Raw genomic sequence first — 19,010 nt, 5'->3', positions numbered from 1 at the left:
TGTGGCTTGCATCAGAAGACTGTGCCGAGCTTTGGATGGTACCTTGTTAGATTCTGCCACCCAGTGTAGGGATGAATGGATCTGGTAAAACAGAAAGTAACTGATGTCTTGTCCATCTATGTTCTTCAGTTCGAAGGGTACTCTTTAGACATGTTCTGTGTGAATAACCAGGTAAGTGATTGGGACTCGTTTCTCTTTAGCCCTGCGGATATTCAAAAATGCAACGCCCAGGAGTTATCAACCGCAGCTAGATGGGAAGGGGGAGGGGTGGGAGCATGTGGGTGCGTCTTCATGTGGGACTAGGTGTGCTTTGTATGATTATTTGGAAGAGCTAAAGGAAGGATTCGGCTCTTTGTTCCCCACCATGTTGGTCCTGTAACGTCTGTGCTCGGCTTTAAGTAAATGGCATTGCGTGCTGCTTAGACATAGTTCATTTCTTTTGCTTCTGGGATTCCTTTGATTATAGAATGCATTATTGATGTCCTAACAGTGCTAGCAGAGAAAGCAGGAACACACTTTCTATTTCAGACATGCTAACTTGTGAAAATATGGCCATCGGAGAACGAAGGGAAAAAGCAATTATGAAGAATACAGCCAAGCTGGGTGGCTGGGTGGTGGCTGCTGTCAGGACGAGGCATGAGTTTGCATGAGGCTGGTCTGGTTAACTTCTTATAAGTCCCCTTTCCCTTCTGACATTCCTAGTAGGAGACAAGTACAATGGAGTTCTCTCTCCTGAGGCCACTCTCGCTCTGAAAGGCTGTTGAGATTTAAAGGAAAGAAAGGACTTAGACATATTTAGGTGTTCTAGTTTTTGTTTCTGTTGCTATGATGAGAACAGTCTAACCAAAATCAACTTATGAGAGTAAAGGGCTTATTTTATCTTACAGTTCTAGATCTTCACTGAGAGGAGTTGAGGCAGGAACATGAAGGCAGGCAGGCTTGCTTGCTCTTCCACACACATTACCTCTGACCAAATCACTCAGTAGTTAAGGAAGTACAATAGGAACCATGCAACCATCTCATAGAATGGTTATTTAATTTAGGATCACCTGCCTAGGGAATAGTTCTACCCACAGTGGGCTGGGCTCTACTACATCAATTAACAAACATGGTAATCCATCACAGACATGCCCACAAACCAGTCTGATCTGGGGAGTTCCTCAACAGAGACTCTCCTGTTGGATGACAGGGGCTGTGTCAGTTTGTCAGCTAACCAGGACACTAAGTTTCATTTGTTACTCATAAAAACTCTGGGAAGATACTCATCCTGTATTAGCTCATTTCTTCCTGGTGAGATGAAGCAACAATGATGCCGCTCTCAGGTTGTTATGAAACTAAGTTAATTGTTGGCCTGTGTGGTACACATACTTGTCACACAGCACCTGCTGGTGTTGTTATTTAAAAAACTGATTATTTAGGTTGTGAGGGTTGTTGTTGCTTTCTTAAGACAGAGTAAGAGTGGTGCTTCTCGCTGCTTTGGGCTTGGAGAACCAGTGACTGCAGGTGACAGCGTACCTGGCATGTAGCCCGAATGCTGCTAGGGAACACTCAGCCACAAGGCTCCCAGGGGAGCTAGAACCTCCCATGCAAGCTCTTCGTCCATTGTGCCTGTCCTTGGACTGAGTGGAGGCTGGGAGACTAAGACATTATTCCTGGCTTGGAAGGTGACTTTCAGGCCTTGGAAGCAGCATCCTCTCTGATTGTCACTAGGGCAAGGGTCACTGAACACCAACAGGATGAGAAGACACGAAATACATCCATGCTGCTGATCGTAGTGACAAGCTGCTAAGTAAGGACTCCTGGCTGCAGGTGTCGTTCCTAGTTGGGTTGTCACTATATGACAGCTATTTGTCCTATCACCCATTTGGCTGTGGGTCCTCTGCTTCATTTAGATAGAAGCTCCTTGGTGTCAGCATCTCTAAGCCAAGCTTGGCAGGATCCCCTGCATTCAGTGCTCCAGTGCTGAGCTCCAAGTATAGTCACTAAGTAGCGTGCAGAAGGTCACGCTAGAGCTCTGACCTCTGAGTGTTGGAACCCTCAGCTCCTATGTGACAGCTCCTTGATAGACGGAAGCACTATGTTTGGTGGCTCTCTGAAACTCTTCCTCAGACTCAGCTCTTCACAGTCTCTGCTTCCAGCTTCTGGAAGTATTCAGCTGCTGCTACTGGGCACGTTTGGGGCTGGCAACCCTGGGAGTTGTCTGTTATTTGTGTTATCAGCTTGCTCTTATGTGGTAAGGAAAAAGACCACAAGAGGCAATAAAACACTCGGTGAGGCTTTAATAGACTTTGGGCTGCAACACCGTGAGTGACAACAACACAGGGAGGTGGACAGAAGGACTCTGTTGGACAGATCTCAGCACTGTTGCTTTTGCAGACAGTTGTACATAAACCCTAGATGGCCTGGCTGGGGACTCTCCCACCCCTGCCTCCGGATTGAAGATTGTTAGGAAAATGTTAGAAGGTTGGATGGCTGTAATGGAGCCACAGAGAGTCATTCGAAGCCGTCCTGACAAAGCTAGGTCTGCAGTCATTGCAGGTGGTTCTGTGACAGGCAAAGTCTCCCAGAGCATAGCTAGGAAATAGCCACCATAACAGTTGTCATGTGTTTGCAACAGAATGTCTCAGGGGCATCGGGGACTGGTTCAGGGTCTTATCTGGGCATCAGTCACTATGTGAATGTCCCTGAACATTCTTTCACAAAGCATTTGAAGCAACCGCAGCTGTCATGATGCACACTCCAGGAACTATCAAGGGAGTGTCTGTTTGGACAGCTTTGGTGTTCCTGTGAAACAGTGGGGCTGAAGTTTAGTTGCCACTGCCCCTGACAGGCCTTCAGGAGTGGCATCAGTGTCATTCACAGCCTTGCAGGACTTGGGAAGCATGAGAATAACACCAGAGGTTCTGATCTGCCGAGGTCCCTGCTCAGCCCGGGGTGGTCATTCGGTTCTGCCCTAGGTAGCTGACACTGTAGCCAGGCATGGGGGAAGACTGGCAGCTGTCAATCAAGCAAGGGAACTTGCAACTCACAGCTTCAGTCATTTAAACAAACCTTGACAAATGCCCACGTAAAAGATGAGACACGAAATTCACGTTCTTTAGCAGACCGTATCCAACCATTCCTACACCTCAGTCAAGCACCCTTAAGGGATGACGAGGGCCTCCCTCTCCTCAACCACACTCCTGCCCTGAGTGGCAGCTCTCGCACTTTATGGCCATTTCCTTCCTAGCAACACTGCACTGTAACTATCATCTTACCATCTCTAGGCAGGCTCTGCCTGAAGCCAAAAGTCGTGGAGAGACTGCAGATGTGAGGTGAAGGCATGAAGCAGAGAGGCAAAGATGATATGGTCCCCAGTAGATGGAATCCTACCCTGCTGTGCCTCATTCTCCTGGGGGCCTCTTTGTGTTGGGGAAGCTATGGTTTTGTCTCCTGATGTGTTGTTCACTCATCTTGGTCTGAGGGCTGTATTTTTGGAGCCACTCCCTTGGCTACCTTTAAGCTTGTCTCTTGGCTGTAGACAGGGGGGGGGCAAAGAGGAGGGCAGGTGTTGCTTGAAACAGGGTGCACTATCTTTTAATGAGGCAGAGAAGTCTCAGGATCTGCCACCTGCAAGTGGGTTAGCCAAGAAAGTCACTAACGTGGTTCAGTTTGAGTCCGGAAGCCTGACGACCAGGAGGCCAAAAGTGTTAGTCCTAACCTGAACCAGAAGGCCCAAGAAGAAGGAATATCAGTGTCCAACCAAGGACAGAAGAACACAGATTTCAGCTCATGTGGTCTTTTCTTTTCACTCAGGCCTTTGGACAAACTGGATGGGGCCCATTCACCCTCAGCAGACTCATAGGATACAATGTTTTTGCAGCTGCCTGGGCAGTTCCTAGCCAAATCAAGCTGACACAAGACCATTGCCCTGCCCACTGAGGGGTTGTTTCCATTATAAGTGATGCCGCAGAGTTCAGAATGGGCAAACTATTGCACTAGGAGATTCTGGGAATGCTTCCTGGAAGGGTTGGAGCTTCACCCCAAAGAAACAAGTTGAGCTGCTGAGATAGAAAGAAATAATAACACTACAATATGTTTGACTTATTTTTCTTTAGGCTCTTGGTTTTGTCTAACTACAGCTCCCAGAGAACAGGAAACAAAATCACATTGGTAAATGTGAGAAGTGTTTGACATGATTTTATGAGAGGAAGCAATTGTCTGAGCTGTAGCCAGCTGCAGATGACTCCAGAGGTTCATAACATCCTTTCTGAAAGGATGCGGATCTGGTCTGTGAGGCGCTTGTGGAATGAAACTCAGCTACTCTTTGAGGATTGGCATTGGAGAGAGCGAACATCTTCAGGGTAGAGTGTTTGTTTTGGCTGATGGTTTCAGAGGGCTCAGTCCCCCTTCTTGGTCCTATGTTCTCAGCTAGAGCATTGTGACAGGTTTCTTTACCTCATGATATACAGGAAGACAAAGGGGATCCTGGGATTGGGTGTGAACTTCAAAACCATGCCTGAAACCTTGAATTCCTTCCCTTATAATTCCTCTTCTATTCATCAAGTACCTTTCCTTCCCAAATTCATGTCTTCATGTGCTCACTCTTACATACACACAGAGACACACAGACACAGACACACATACACAGAGACACACAGACACACACACACAGACACACACACAGATACACATACACACATAGACACAGACACACACATACACAGAGACACACACAGACACACACACAAAGACACACAGACACAGAGAGACACACAGACACAGACACACAAACACACACAGAGAGACACACAGACACACACAGACACACACAGACACACAGACACACAGACAGACACACACACACAGACACACAGACACACACAGACACACACAGACACACACACACACACACACACACACACTGGGTGCTGCCTGCACTACTGTAGGACCATGTCCTGAAGCATGGATAGCCTTTCAGGAGCCACATCCTTGAAGAACACTTACTTCCTTCTCCCTGAGCCATCCATTGCCAGTAGCTCCTCAGCTATGGGTGAGACTTCATGAGCCCCTCCCTGGCCCATGCTGGGCTTTCTGCTGGCTTGGTCATGCTGTCACAGCTAGTGTGGGCTCATGTGTGCAGCTGCCTTCTCGTGTCCAGACAAGCCTGTTTGACTGCAGACATCTGTTACTTCTGGCACTTATGGTGGTCCCTGATCCTTAGGGTGGGAAATGTAGTATAGATGTCTGGTATAGAGCTCACCACACTTTCTTGATCTTGTATTTTCTGCTTGTTGACTGTTGTGTGTCTCTGTTAATCAGTATTTACTACAAAGAGAAGCCTTTCTGATGAGGGTTGAGAGATGCAGTAGTATATGGGCATAAGGGTAGGAAGGCAGAAGTAGTTTAATGCTGTGTCCATGTAGCAGAATCATAGTATTGGGACCTGTGATCTACTGGAATCTAGATTTTGATTATTCTATAGTATGAGGAGTGAGTTCTGAGTGTCATGATCCCTCTGGGAAGAAATAATCTCTGAAACCGAATCAGACACAGAGGATACCATGGTTTTAATGTGTGTGCTTAGCTCAGAACACTGTGTCCATCTCGGCCGATGTATGGACCTGGCCTTATCTTAAGAGGTCATTCTCAAGGCATTGGAGTGTCACACCTCACACAGCTCTTTCACCCTCATCTCTGGAGGTTCATAGTGTCTACTGATGTGGGCCAGGCTGGAATTATGGCTTTGTTTTACAAACAAGGACCTAAGAGCCTGAGAGCTAACTTATAAACCTGGGATTCTGGAAACCTATCAAAGGCTGAGGCAGATGAGTAGACAAGAAGCTACGGGACTCCTGTGGCAGCCTGTGGAAGACTATTTAGAGGAAGTATGACTGCAGTTTATTTATATATTTATTATACTAACATTTCTGGGAGAGTCTCACGTATCCCAGCCTAGATTCAAATTCCTCATGCAGCCGAGGATGGCCTTGAACTTTCTGATCTTCCTGCCTTTATCTCCAGAGAGCTAAAATTAAAGGTGTGCATAGCCACACCTCATTTACAGTGCTAAGGATCAAACCTAGCATTTTGCTCATATTAGGCAAACACTCCACCAACCAAACTACATTCCCAGTGTACGCCATTGAGCCTGCATCCAGAATCTGGTTCTCCTGTGCCCTGCCTCAAGCACATTATTATTAGTATTGGTATCTAAGTCTTGAGTGTTTTCTTCCATAAGTATGACTCATTATCTGGCTCGAAGTACTTTTGTGAGAGTCAGGTTGGCACCAGGCAGGTAGAAACACTGCAGGATCCCTGTGTCATCCTGGCTGTGCTGTCTGTGTTCAAGGCCTCATTTCTTCCCCCTGCCTTATATTCATTGGTGTTCATAAATTAATGGTCTCATGCTGTCCAGTTATCTTTTAAGTATTTCTTACATTTATTTATTCATTTGTGTATGTGTGTACGTAACATGCTATTGCAGACATATGGAAGTCAGAGGACATCTGGAGAGAGCTGGTTCTCTTTTCCCATGTGGGCCCCTTGCATTTAGGTTGTCAGGCTTGGAGGCCAAAGAGGCTAGCAAGTACGTTCCAGTGATTTCCATTCTTTTCATGGAGCAGGGCTTTTTAAACTTTATCCATCCCCAACTTTTGTGCAAGAAATTTAAACACAACCTCTTTTCTGTAGATTTACAAAGTATGTATGTAGGCAAAACTGTACATTTAGTCTTAAATGACCATTTATTGAAGAGGAATCAATTATGCACACTAACAAGATGGATATACTTGTTGGCTTATTTGTTTTTTACATGAATGGAGTTTTGCTTGAATACCTGAGACTGAAAGACAGAGAACATCTTTAGTATTTTCCAGAGCTCATCCATGCTTCAGGTTTATAATCATCAACTCAAAGAATGGTGCTTCTAATGGGCACATGGTGCAAAATAGAATATTTTGGCTATTTCAGAAATCACTGGACATTTTGTCCTGATCCTCAGTCAAGATTCATGCAACCCAAATCAGCAACTTGAGCAGTTTTTAAAAATCAAACATTCATTGTGCATTTGAATTATAATTCACCTTTGGTAGTTGGGTGTTCAGAAAGTTACTGTTGCTAGCTTTTGCCTTACCCCTCATAGAGACGACCCACCTCTTAATAGCTTTTGTTCCAGAGCACCAAGAAGCCACAGAAAGATGGTTTAGCTGGGGGTGGAGAGGTGGGAGATGACACCATCAGATTTCTAAAATTTAATCTTGCACATCAAGATTAAAGAATTAATTTTGATTAATTAGAGATGGAATCTTGGGACCAGAAAGATGCCTCGGCAGTTAAGAGCACTTACTGCTTTTGTAGAGGACCTAAGTTCAGTTCTCAGCATCCATACCTGGTAGCTCACCTGTAACTCCTGCTCCAAAGATTTCCTTGTCCTCTTTTGAACTGGACTTTGAAAGCACATGTGTTCCTGTGCATATGTCATGCAGACATACTTATATGCATGTAATTAATCTCCCCCGCAAAAAACCCAAGATATATAAGTCTTACTTGCATATGGGTTTTTAAAAGACCAGCAGTGCTTGATGCTGATTGTAGCTGAGTGAGAGACACATGGACCCCATGCCTCCCTTCCGCAGTATTTTGTATGTACAAAAGAGTGGAAGGGAGAGAGTGGTTCCATTGTGGAGGACCTGATTTAGGACTGAGGTTAGGTTGGCAGCAGTAGCCCAGATGACTGTACTTGGGGGCTTAGTCCAGGGCATCAGAGGAGATAGGGCAACAGCTAAGTGGGCCGCGCCCCTAAGATGATGGGGCCGAGTTTCTGGTCTTGGATTGGGGAACCCCTCTGAGCTAGTGACCCTGGAGAAGCACCAAGCAATCCCCATGGCTCATGGTAGTTTACAGCCCCATCTTTCTCTTCTATCTTACAAATATTGAAGCTGCTTCCTTGTGCAATGTTTTACATTCTAGACCGCCTGAGTTCAGTAATTCAGCAATTAGTTAAGCTTTGGTATTCATGCATTAATTCCAATCCTTTCCCATCCTCACAGGGGCTGTCCTGAAATATGTAGATTCATTCTCATCTGCCTTCTTCCTGGGATGGGTTCCTCTGCTTTCCAGGAGGCACACAGCTGCGTGTATCTGTCTGTCCGTCCGTCCGTCATACCTGCCATACACTGTTGGTTCATGTTTAAGGAGCCTGGGCCTAGAGAAGTTAATGACTTGTAAATTGTTCTCCAAGGTTGAGCCAGAAATAGAAGGCAAGAAAGTTCCTGAACAGTCTTGCACAGAGCTGCTCTGATGGAAGTGTCAACCCCACTGTGGGGAGTAACATGCTAGCTGTCTACCCTCACATGCTGACTGGTCACTCTGGGGAGCCAGAGCACTTCTAATGAGGGCTCGGCCTCCATTGGTTGGATACAGGTTTTCTTGCCCACTTTACCCACCACCCCCTTGCTGACCGTGTCACCTTTTCTCCCACTGTTCAGGTCGTTTTCGGATGTGACGGCTGAGACATGAGATCTTCAGCCTCCCGGCTCTCCAGTTTTTCCTCAAGAGATTCACTATGGAATCGGTGAGTGGTCCCCGGCCCACCCTGTCTGGGGAACATGCTGATGTTTTTCCGGGGTGGGTTGGAAGCAACATTGGTACAAACATTCATGCCCACCGTGCTTTTGGTATTTGTGGCATGACAGACCTCTGAAAATTTTCTCTCCTTTTTTTTTTTACATGTATTAATTTATGCATGTGCACTTTATAGCATGCCTGTAGAAGTCAGAGGATAAGTCTGGGGGTTGGTTTTCTCCTTCCACCATATAGATTCCTGGAACGCAGCTTACGTTCTCAGACCCAGTAACAAATACCCTTACCTGTTGAGCCATCTCCAGTCTCCTTGCTTGTTGAGGCAGGATATTCTGTATCCCCAGGCTGGTTTTGGTTGTAACGTGTACTGAGGGTGACTTTGAGCTCCTGATCCTTCTTGTTTCCACTTCTTAACTGCAGGGATTCCAGGTGTTACTGCCACGCCCAGTAGACGTAGTGCTGGGGACGGCACCAGGTCTTTGTGCACTGCAGGCAAGCATTGACCGACTGTTTTCTATGGGATTCATCGTCTGTTGAATTTAGTCCTAAGGAAACGCACACGGTGGGGGAGGGTGAGGAAGACGATTGTATCAGAAAGTGGTCAGGAATATTGTGTCTACTGCTTTAGTCGGTCGAACCTCTCTAGAGACCTTTGCATCCTGTCCACCCATCTGTCCTGCTGGCTGGGAATGACTGCATTGGCAAATAGCTCTGCCAGCTAGATTTTAAGTCATTTTCTCTGGCCCTGTGTTCCCTGTCCCTACCCCTTCCCCATATAGTCTATGTCATCCTGTTGGGAAAGGTTTACCCAGTTTGGCAGCTGGGAAAACTGAATCCTAGAATTGGGGCAGATGAGGAGAGGCCAAGAAGTTCAACTTCAGTGGTCCATTATAGATCTGGCTGCTCAGGAAGAGCCCCAAGAGAAGTGTGTAAAACCATGAGGGTTGACTGGCACGGGTTAGTTTGCCGTGGCCGGTGTTGCCTGGAAGTCAGTGCCCTGGGAGGAATGCATGCCAGTGCTGGAGGGAGGGGCTGATTCCTGGCCCTGGTTCAGGTTCGTGTGAGCCAGTGACCTTATCTCTTACTTCCGCTTCCTTATCTAGGAAAGGGGCAGGGTAAACATTTATGTTGCAGATTTCTTTGGCACAGGCTCTAAAAGTTATGCGATCAAGTGTGTGGATGTGGTAGGTACACAGAATGCAACAATTATTTCATTTTTAGGCTGAAAACAAATCTTAAGGATGGTTGGATAAGTGAAAGTTTTCTAAATGAGGAGCTAGGGAGATGGCCCAGTTAGTGAGATGCTGGCTATGCATGAGGCCCCAAGTTCAGATCTCTAGCTCCCGTTACAAGCTGGGCAGGACCAACGTGGTGTGGGTCTGTAACCCCAGGGCTGGGTGGATGGGGGTGGCAGGATGAGGACTGTTGTTGTTGTTGTGGATAATGGTGGTAGTGGTGGTAGTGGTGGTGGTGGATTTTTGAAGCTTTCTGGCCAGCCAGTCTAGACAGCTATAAGCCATATTCATTAAGAGACCTTGTCTTAAATATAATGTGCAGAAGTAATTGAGGAAGATATCTGGGCATAAAGCTGTGGCATCTGCATGTACATGACACACACACACACACACACACACACACACACACACTGAATGGGTGGGAGAAGTGAGCTCAGAAATCAAAACTGAGGCTTTGGATATGACCCAGTCATGAAGTGACAAGAGACTGTTTCCAAGGAAACAAGGCTGTAGGTGCCTGCTTTCATAGTTCAGCTATCACAAAGTTTTTTCAAATCCTGTTGTTTTATTATGTTTTGTTTTTGAAGTCAAGTGTACCACACAAAGTGGCATTAATCTTGTAGGTACCTTTTTAAGGCATATGAATTGTCCTGTAATTTTAAGAACTTGTGGCATTGTTGGACTTAGGTTTTGCTATGAATGGCAGAAAACCCAAGAGGTCCTTGGCTTTAAAAACACAGGAAGTCGGGCTGGAAGTTAAAGCGCTTGCAGTGACAGTGTTGTTGGTGTAGGAGGAGGGAATGCACTCGAGAGCACTTGCAGTGACAGTGTTGTTGGTGTAGGAGGAGGGAATGCACACGAGGGGACCCATCCTTGAGCTACAACTTACTGGATGCTGCTGAAAAGCTCTTTTCTTAGCCAGACTGATAGACTTGTAATCGCTGGACACGACTCGGGTGACCTTGACATTCTGCTGAGCCCTCTGAGCCTCGGGATTTTTATCTGTGAAGCCCACCCGTACAACTCCTCTAAGTGTTCTTGTGAACAGTGGAAGAGCAAAGGCCAAGCCCCGGCCCTGTGCCTGGTGCACCATCAATGCTGTGTCAGCTTTCATCTGGCCTGCTGTTTGCAGTCTGTGCTGATGCTTAGTGACTGGGCATCCCTCCACCATCCTTGCCTAGCCTTCTCCTGCCTCTCCTACTGTGACCACTGCTATTGCTGCTGCTGTAGCTTCCACTGCTCCCGTTCCCACAGCCGCTGCTGGTCCTGACACTTCCATCAGTGCCGTGGCTCCGCCCTCTGTGCCGTCCACTTCCTGGTGCAATGTTAACTGTGTGCCGTGGCTCCGCCCTCTGTGCCGTCCACTTCCTGGTGCAATGCTAACTGTAATACCCTGAGCTCCCTGATATTCCATTCCCTGCCTCTGAGTCTCAGTGTATAGGAAGCCTCCATTTTGAAGATGAGAGAGAGACAGTGGCTGGAATGGAGCAGATGTGTCAGGCATGATGCAAGTGCTCGCTTCTTCATGTGTAAAATTCTACTCGGGACAGACGCTTCTGTGTGTTTATTTCTACTTCGGGAAAACGTGTCCTTAAGGGTACACCGATGTCTTAGTCGGTAAAGTGTGTTCTGTGCAAGCCTGAGGGTCTGAGTTTAAGCCCCTGAAGGCAGGTGAGAAGGCCAAGCGTAGAGACACGAAAGCCTGTCACCCCAGTGCTCAGGAGGCAGCGACAGCGTATCATCTATACTATTGAGTTCCAGGTTTAGTGAGAGGCCCAGCCTCAAAAATTAAGGTGGAGAGCGACTGAGGAAGACTAAACCATGAAACTCTGGCCTACATACAGATGTACACACATGTGTGTGTCCCCGTGCCACACACACACACACACACGCACACACACACACACACACACACACACACACACACACGCATGCATGTACCTTAGCTGGTAAGTGATGGGACCTGACTCGTGTAACTGAGTTGATTACAAACCTTGTGCTCTGGACTGTAATCTGAAGACTTGAATGTCTACTACTTAGTTCCTTCCTTCTTTCCCTGAAGGGACAAAATCCACTGCACATTCCTGAGGACCTAGGAACTGGGATGCAGGGTACATGCAGATGGTGCAGCCTGTCTTGTGGAGCGCTGTCGGATCAGGTTCAGTGTGGGATGCCCTGGTGCCGCAGGGTGGGGCTGCAAGCCAGCCTGACCATTCCACTGAGTGACTGGTAGGGGAAAATTCCCTCGTTATGGGTAATCCAGCCACATGCGGCCCACATTCAGCCATATAAAGCAGTGTTCTCTACCCCAGAAGGGGTCAGCTTTTCTTGTCTTGTCTGTCACTGTCACAGTGAGGAGCTGCCTGGCACTCCTAGCAGCAGGCTGCACTTGAGCTGTGAATTCAGTGTGAGAAAGGCAAGAATAGGAGTGAAGACTTCTTAAATTAGTCAGGACGGTGTGAATGAAGGAGCGGAGGCACAGGATCATCCCCACAGCAGGGCAGGTGGCATGGCCAGGGAACTGTGGTGGGAAAGGATCAAGAGCGGTCCTGTCTGACACTGGGATGGCCCCAGAAGGCAGGAAAGCAGCCCACTGTGACCGAGTGGGTCTCAGAACTCGGCTGGCGTAGCTTCCAGGGTTTTCCTTCGTACATACAAATGACCCAACTTCAGCCTGCAGCCGTCTGAAGCCAAGCCCTGGGAAAATCCTCTGCCTTCCAAATGTCAGGGCAGACTGTCGCTGCCGTGCGGCCGGCTGTTAGGCCAAATTGAATTTCCCTGCATCCAGCTGATGTCCCTTTTTGGCCACAGGGCAGGGGTCAGGAATGTGTACTGCACATGGGCAGGAAACGTGTCCCAGAAGCCAAACACAAGGCTGACCTTTCAACTCTGCATTTCTAACATAGCAGAAAGGGTCAGGATGCCTTTGGGGTCTGGATGGGAAAGAAAAAGAAACGCATGATAGAAAAACAGTTTTTAAGTTCCATTGTGAAGAGCCTTTGGGTATTATTGAAGCAGTCTAAAATTCCCCGAGGCCACTTTCCAGTTTGGGCTGTTCCTCAGTTACAGTATTCTCTTCAAACTGAGAGCAGGCAAAGTTTGATCCTGTTCCCTCTCTCCCTCCCTCCCTCCCTCCCTCCCTTCCTCCCTCCCTCCCTCCCTCCCTTCCTCCCTCCCTCCCTTCCTCCCTCCCTCCCTCCCTCCCTCCCTTCCTCCCTCTCTCCCTTCCTCCCTCCCTCCCCCCTCCCTCTCTCCCTCCCTCCCTCCCTCCCCCTCCCTCCCTCCCTCCCTCCCCCTCCCTCCCCCCTCCCTCCCTCCCTCCCTTCCTCCCTCCCTCCCTTCCTCCCTCCCTCCCCCCTCCCTCTCCCTCCCTCCCTCCCTCCCCCCTCCCTCCCCCCTCCCTCTCCCCTCCCTCCCTCCCTTCCTCCCTTCTTCCCTCCCTCCCCCCTCCCTCCCCCCTCCCTCTCCCCTCCCTCCCTCCCTCCCTCCCTTCCTCCCTCTCTCCCTCCCTCCCTCCCTCCCTCCCTTCCTTCCTCCCGAAAGCCGCAGCTTGCTGGGCCCAGTGCAGAGTCCTGGAAAGGAGTTTGAAGCACTAAGGGCCAAGCCTTTGTGAGCATCGTTCATATTCAGTCATTGTTTTAAAAGCCTACATTTTCTTTTTGAAAGTTTGTTTTTAAAATTAACATTTTTTGTTAACGTTTGTTAATGTCTATAACAATGGGTTTCATTCTGTCATTTTCACATACAGAACTCCTTGTACAATGGTCATTTTCACACTACCCTACTTACCCCCCAACTCTTCCTCACCTCTTTTCACAGTGGTCCTCTTCCTCCCACAACAAAGCCCCACTTCTGCTTCCGTGTGTGTGTGTGTGTGTGTGTGTGTGTGTGTAAGTATATGTGTGTATGTATATGTGTGTATATGTGTGTATGTGTATGCGAGTGTGTATATATGTGTGTGAATGCATTACTGTGTGTGTGTAAATATGTGTCTGTGAGTATGTACATATATTTATATGTATGTGTATGCATGTGTGTATGTGTATGTGAGTGTGTAAATATATGTATGTATGAATGCATTATTGTGTGTATGTAAATATGTGTATGTGTGTGTGAGTATGTACATATATGTATGTATGTGTGTGAATGTATGTATGTGTGTGAATGTGTAAATGTGTATGTGAGTGTGTACATATATGTGTATGTATGTATGTGAATGTGTGTGTGACTCTCCTTGTGTGGGGCTAAGTGCCGTATCACTAAGATACTTCCTAGCACCGCACAGGAAAGATGGCTCAGTAGTTATGAGCATCTTGTTCTTCCAGAGAACTGGGTTCAATATCCAGCATCCATATGGCAGCTTACAAATGTCTGTGACTCCAAATCCAGGACATCCACACAGACAAACATCCAGGAAAAGCAGCAAAACACATAAATGCATGTAAAGTAAAACTTACATTAAAAAGAGTTGTTTTCTCAAAAAGAAAGAAAGAAAAAGAAATACTTTATTCTTCATTTTCCCACCTGCTCACTGCACACACAGCACTCTCCGAGACCCACCACGAAGTGGCAGGCACTGTACCAGGTGCTGGGATACCAAGATGACTGACACACACTTCCATTTATTGGAGCTCAGAGGTAGGACAGCACAGTGAACTCCCCAGAGCTGCTGTAGTCCCTGCAGGCTGGTTTCATCCAGCGGAGATGGTCCTGTTCTGCATTTCAGAAGGTTGGGAGTTTGGAGCCAGGGGTCAGTAAGCCATGGTCTCTGACGCCTTCAGAGAGATGCCCTCCTTGCCGTACCGCCGGCTTCTGTATTTGCTGTCTGACCGTGGTGCTTCTGGGCTGGCAATCACGCTACCTGCTTCTGCAGTGGAGTACGTTTCCTCTCCTTCCTGTAAGAACTGCAGTCATGCTACATTTAGGGTTCTCTCTGCTTCTCTGCGATCTCACCTAAGGGTTTACCTGATTGTACCTGCAAACATCCTGCATTTTGTTGTCCTTTATTTGTTTATTTGCTTTTTGAAATAGGGTCTTATTAGCTCAGGCTGCCCTGAACTTGTTATGGAGCCAAAGTTTAGCCTTTGGCCTCCTGACCTTTCTGGTTCTACCTCCCAGGTATTAGGGTTACAGGTGAATGCCCGGACACAGAGCGCATAGATCCTGTTTTCAAATGAATGGTCACATTCATGAATGCTGGTAGTTGGGACTTTTGTTTTATGGGGCAATACAGCATATTACAACATAGCTCATGATGCTTTGTGAGGCCCTGACATGTGGGTTGCCCCCTACCCTCTTTCAGTGGTATCTTTCCAGGTAAAGGGTCAATGAAGAGAGGCACCATTGATCACTTGGATGCGTGTTTCTGATTCCTAGCTGGGAACTTGACTGGTGGATGTTCCCTCATGCATTAGCAGGAAGTCCCTGTGGGATTCCATGCTGCCAGCTGGGCTCCTTTTAACTGCCGTCACCACTGTTGCAGCCTGGGCTGGTAGGTGAAGGAATTGAATTCTGGGCAAAGACCTGGATAAGGTAGTGATTCCCTACTGACAACGCAGGCTGGTTGTGTGGCCTGGGTTCATTTCCTCACCAGTCTGCCCTGAGCATCCTATCTGTCTCTGATGTCTTTGTGAGGATAGCTAGAATCAAACAGTATTGGAAAGATTACCTGTCTCATAGTAAGCCTTAGAGAGCTGGGATATGCCAGGATGTATTATCTCCCCATCCCCACCCCCTAAGAAGTATCACCCTGGCCTACTCAGCACATTTCCCATAGTAAAGGCCCAAAAGGCCCAAGTTCACTCTGTAGGAAAGTTCATCCTCCAAGTGTTTCGCTATCACTTCCCTCAGGAATGTGTATTAGTCACTTAGATTGTCGATGTGACAAAATCCCTCATAAAGGCAGCTTAAGGAGGGAAGGGTTTTTGTTTTGGTCATAAGCACAGGCCCTCATTGTGGGGAAGGCATGGCAGTATTGGGGTGGGGCTGTGGATACATTGCATCTGCAGTCAGGAAGCAGAGAGGTGGATGCTGGCACTTGCTTCACCTCCTTTTTGTTCAGTCTGGGCTCTCAGCTCAGGGGATGCTTCTGAAGGCCATAGTTAGGTGAGGTCTTTCCTCCTCAGTTAACCCAACTGGCAGCTCCTGCACAGACATACGTCTCCTGCCGGCTCTCAATCATAATCAAGCTGACAGTCAAGACTGACCGGCACAAAACATCCTTCAGAAACATGGGAATTTTGTCTCACAAGGATGTCGGAGGCAGCAGCATTTCCAATGGGATACAGATGCAAACCAGGTGAAAGGCTGTCCTTCAGTGAGCTCAAGGATGAAAAACAGACCAAGACGAAACACTGAAAAACAATGTAGCATTAAAACGATCATCTTCACTTTTTAAAATCTTTATTTATTTATGTATATGAGCACTGTATTTGCATGTGTGCCTGCACGGCAGAGCAGGGCATCAGATCCCATTACAGATGGTTGTGAGCCACCAGGTGGGTGCTGGGAATTGAACTCAGGTCCTCTAGAAGTGCAGCCAGTGAGCTTAACTACTGAGCCATCTCAAAAGCCCCTAAGATTTATTTATTTATTTTATGTCTGCATGTACACCTGCATGCCAAAAGAGGGCATCAGAACTCATTACATATGGTTGCTGAGAATTGAGCTCAGGACCTCTGGATGAGCAGCCAGTGCTCTAACCACTGAGCCATCTCTCCTGCCCTCTTATGGTCACTTTTAAAGTTATGAGAATAACGATGACGCCGGACTGTCGTGTAAAGATAAGGAGTTTTATTCTGAGGGATGTGACCTAGGTCCTTTGCATCTCCGGTTCCTCCTCTGTCAGATGGGGACAGGACAATACCAATCAGTCATGTCCTCATCCACTGGGTTGCTCTGAGAATTAGACAGGAAAGAGCTTATGAAGTTCAGGCCTAGCACATGCCGTGTATTAGGAGCTCACTAAATGTTAGTGGTCACTGATCATCTGGTTCAGACTGTGGCAAACTGTTCATAGGAAAAGATTGGAGGTGATCATACAGGTGAGCATACATCCTTTCCCTACTCAGTGTCCTATGTGAAGGGACTTTCTTGTTGCCACTCAGCAGCTGTTGGCTGAAAGGCCAGGTGGCGCATGAGACAGGTATCCGTACGAACACTATGGGTTGGGGAGGCCAGCTCAGGCTCACCCTTCATAGCCTTGGGAAAACCCAGGTACCCTTAACCTGGCTCTCAGACATCCACCATCAGAGAGCCCCCACTGTGCAAAGGTCTTGGTGACCAGCTAGACTGGGCCACTGGGGAAGACCATAAGAGGCAAAGGAGTCAAGAAAATGACACCTCCATGCCTCCTCTCTCCTGTCCCAGAACCTACCCGAGGTGTGACAGGACAGAGATAGGACCAAAATTCTTTCACATCTCAAAGCTGTGACACTTGACATATTTGCTTGGGGTTGGTACTAATTAATGATTTTTTAAAAAATGATTAAAACCTTTAACTTGCAGTAAATAATATATAACAAAATGGTCATTGTTTTTAAGGACATACTTCTCTGCTAATAAGTACAGTCATGCTGCTGTAAAACTGTCACCACTCCCCGTTTGTAGAATGTCTGTAGCTTGCAAAACTGAATTTCTGGGGCAGGGGTGTGGTTTAGTGGGAAAGCACTTTTCCTGGCACCCGCAAGGCCGGGGTTTGGTGGCGCAACTACAAAACAGCCAAGTGCAAACAGAGGGGCACAGCCTTCCGGCCTCTGCAACTCTGTATCCATCAAATACTGGCTCCGCATTCTTTCTCACTCGGCCTTTGGAAACTTCTGGTTTGCTTTCTATCCAGGAGTCTGTGCATCCAAGGTAACTTGTATAAACAGAACTATACAATGTTTGCTCTTTTGTGACCAATTTCACTTGAAAGAGTATTACAGAATGGCCAGAATTCCCCTTTAAGGCTGAATAACATTCCAGTGTGTGTGTGTGTGTGTGTGTGTGTGTGTGTGTGTGTGTGTGTGTGTGTGTGTGGTTTGCACCCATTATGAGTAACTTTGTTCTGAACTGGGATGTACAGCTATCTGTTGGAATCTTGGCTTCCAGTTCTTTGGGACTGTATGGTAATTCCGTGCTGATTGTCTCGAGGAGCCACTGTACCGCTTTCCTTAGCAGCTGCACAATGATTACACTTCCACCAGCACAGGGAAGGCTTCCTAGTTCTCCCACTCATTGCCATTACTCGTGATTTCCTGCTTCCATGATAGTAGCCATTCCTGCAGGTACGGAGGCTTTCAGGCAGAAAAGCAGGCCGGCTTCTTATTTCTCATATGTTGTCTAGACCAATTAAGTAACTCTGGGAATTTATTTAAGCCCTAGGCATGGAGAATAACAGACCTAAGTAATTGTTGTCTGCTTCCTGCCTTCAAGACATTCAGGGTGTCTTGGAGAAGACAAATATGCAAATAGATGATTTCAGACCAATATAATAGGGGTGATAATATATCCCAGTGGACTAATAATTTAGATATTCTTATGCCTTGAATGCAGACAAAAAAAAAATGCTGACTGAGTTTTGTGCTTTGGTATAAAGCATGTGAAATTCCTTATTTACACTGACTTAAGAGTCCCAGCATGCTTAGGCTGGAAGAAATTTCCCAGTAATTCCTATGGTAACAGACATGTTTGTCTGTTGTATCTGCTGGCCATGTGAATGGAGAGACTGTGTTTTTAATATCTGTAAATTCATTAAATGAGCCATATCTGTGGCTGCTGTGTTGAATCCTACAGTAAATAGACACATCATCTGCCCAGTTGCAGGCCGAGTGACCCTAGGGAGGTCGTCAGGAAAAGGCTTTCCTGGGCCCCCTCTAGCATTTCTGGTTCCTTAAGTTTGTAGTAGAACCAGAAATCTGCATTTAACCTCCACATGTGACTCAGATACAAGTGCATCTGAGAAGCGCCTCCTAGTCTCCTGCCCTGTACTTTTGTACCTTTCTGTGAAATGCAAAGTAAGGTTTGCTTTCTCACTAGCTGTAGCCGTATGTCACATTAACAGTGTTCTGAGCAGCCACACACAAGGGTCCTGTAAGAGTAGGACCTGTTACTGTTGTTACGTCCTGTCACTGTGCTGTGCATGCGTTGGTTGGTGCTGATGCTGTAAGCAGAGCCACTGCACAGCCAGTGATGGAGAAGAGCAGCACAGACCATGATATGCTTCATACTAGG

The 19,010-nt window shown here is 47.1% G+C and overlaps 1 protein-coding gene across 2 annotated transcripts in view; it reads left to right on the top strand.

Annotated features, from left to right (window-relative positions):
* ASAP1 (ArfGAP with SH3 domain, ankyrin repeat and PH domain 1) overlaps positions 1-19,010 on the top strand; it is a 276,123-nt gene that overhangs the window by 22,998 nt on the left and 234,115 nt on the right. For both annotated transcript variants that reach the window (XM_080939796.1, XM_080939795.1), the window contains exon 2: positions 8,469-8,554. In XM_080939796.1, the coding sequence (XP_080795922.1) occupies positions 8,496-8,554 (59 nt within the window). In that variant the 5' untranslated portion in view covers positions 8,469-8,495. The remainder of the gene's footprint in view (positions 1-8,468; positions 8,555-19,010) is intronic.

This window comes from Micromys minutus (genome assembly GCF_963924665.1).
Source record: "Micromys minutus genome assembly, chromosome: 27".
Classification (NCBI taxonomy): Eukaryota; Metazoa; Chordata; class Mammalia; order Rodentia; family Muridae; genus Micromys; species Micromys minutus.
Note: the sequence above shows the minus strand (reverse complement) of the source record. Positions and strands in the feature narration are given on the sequence as shown.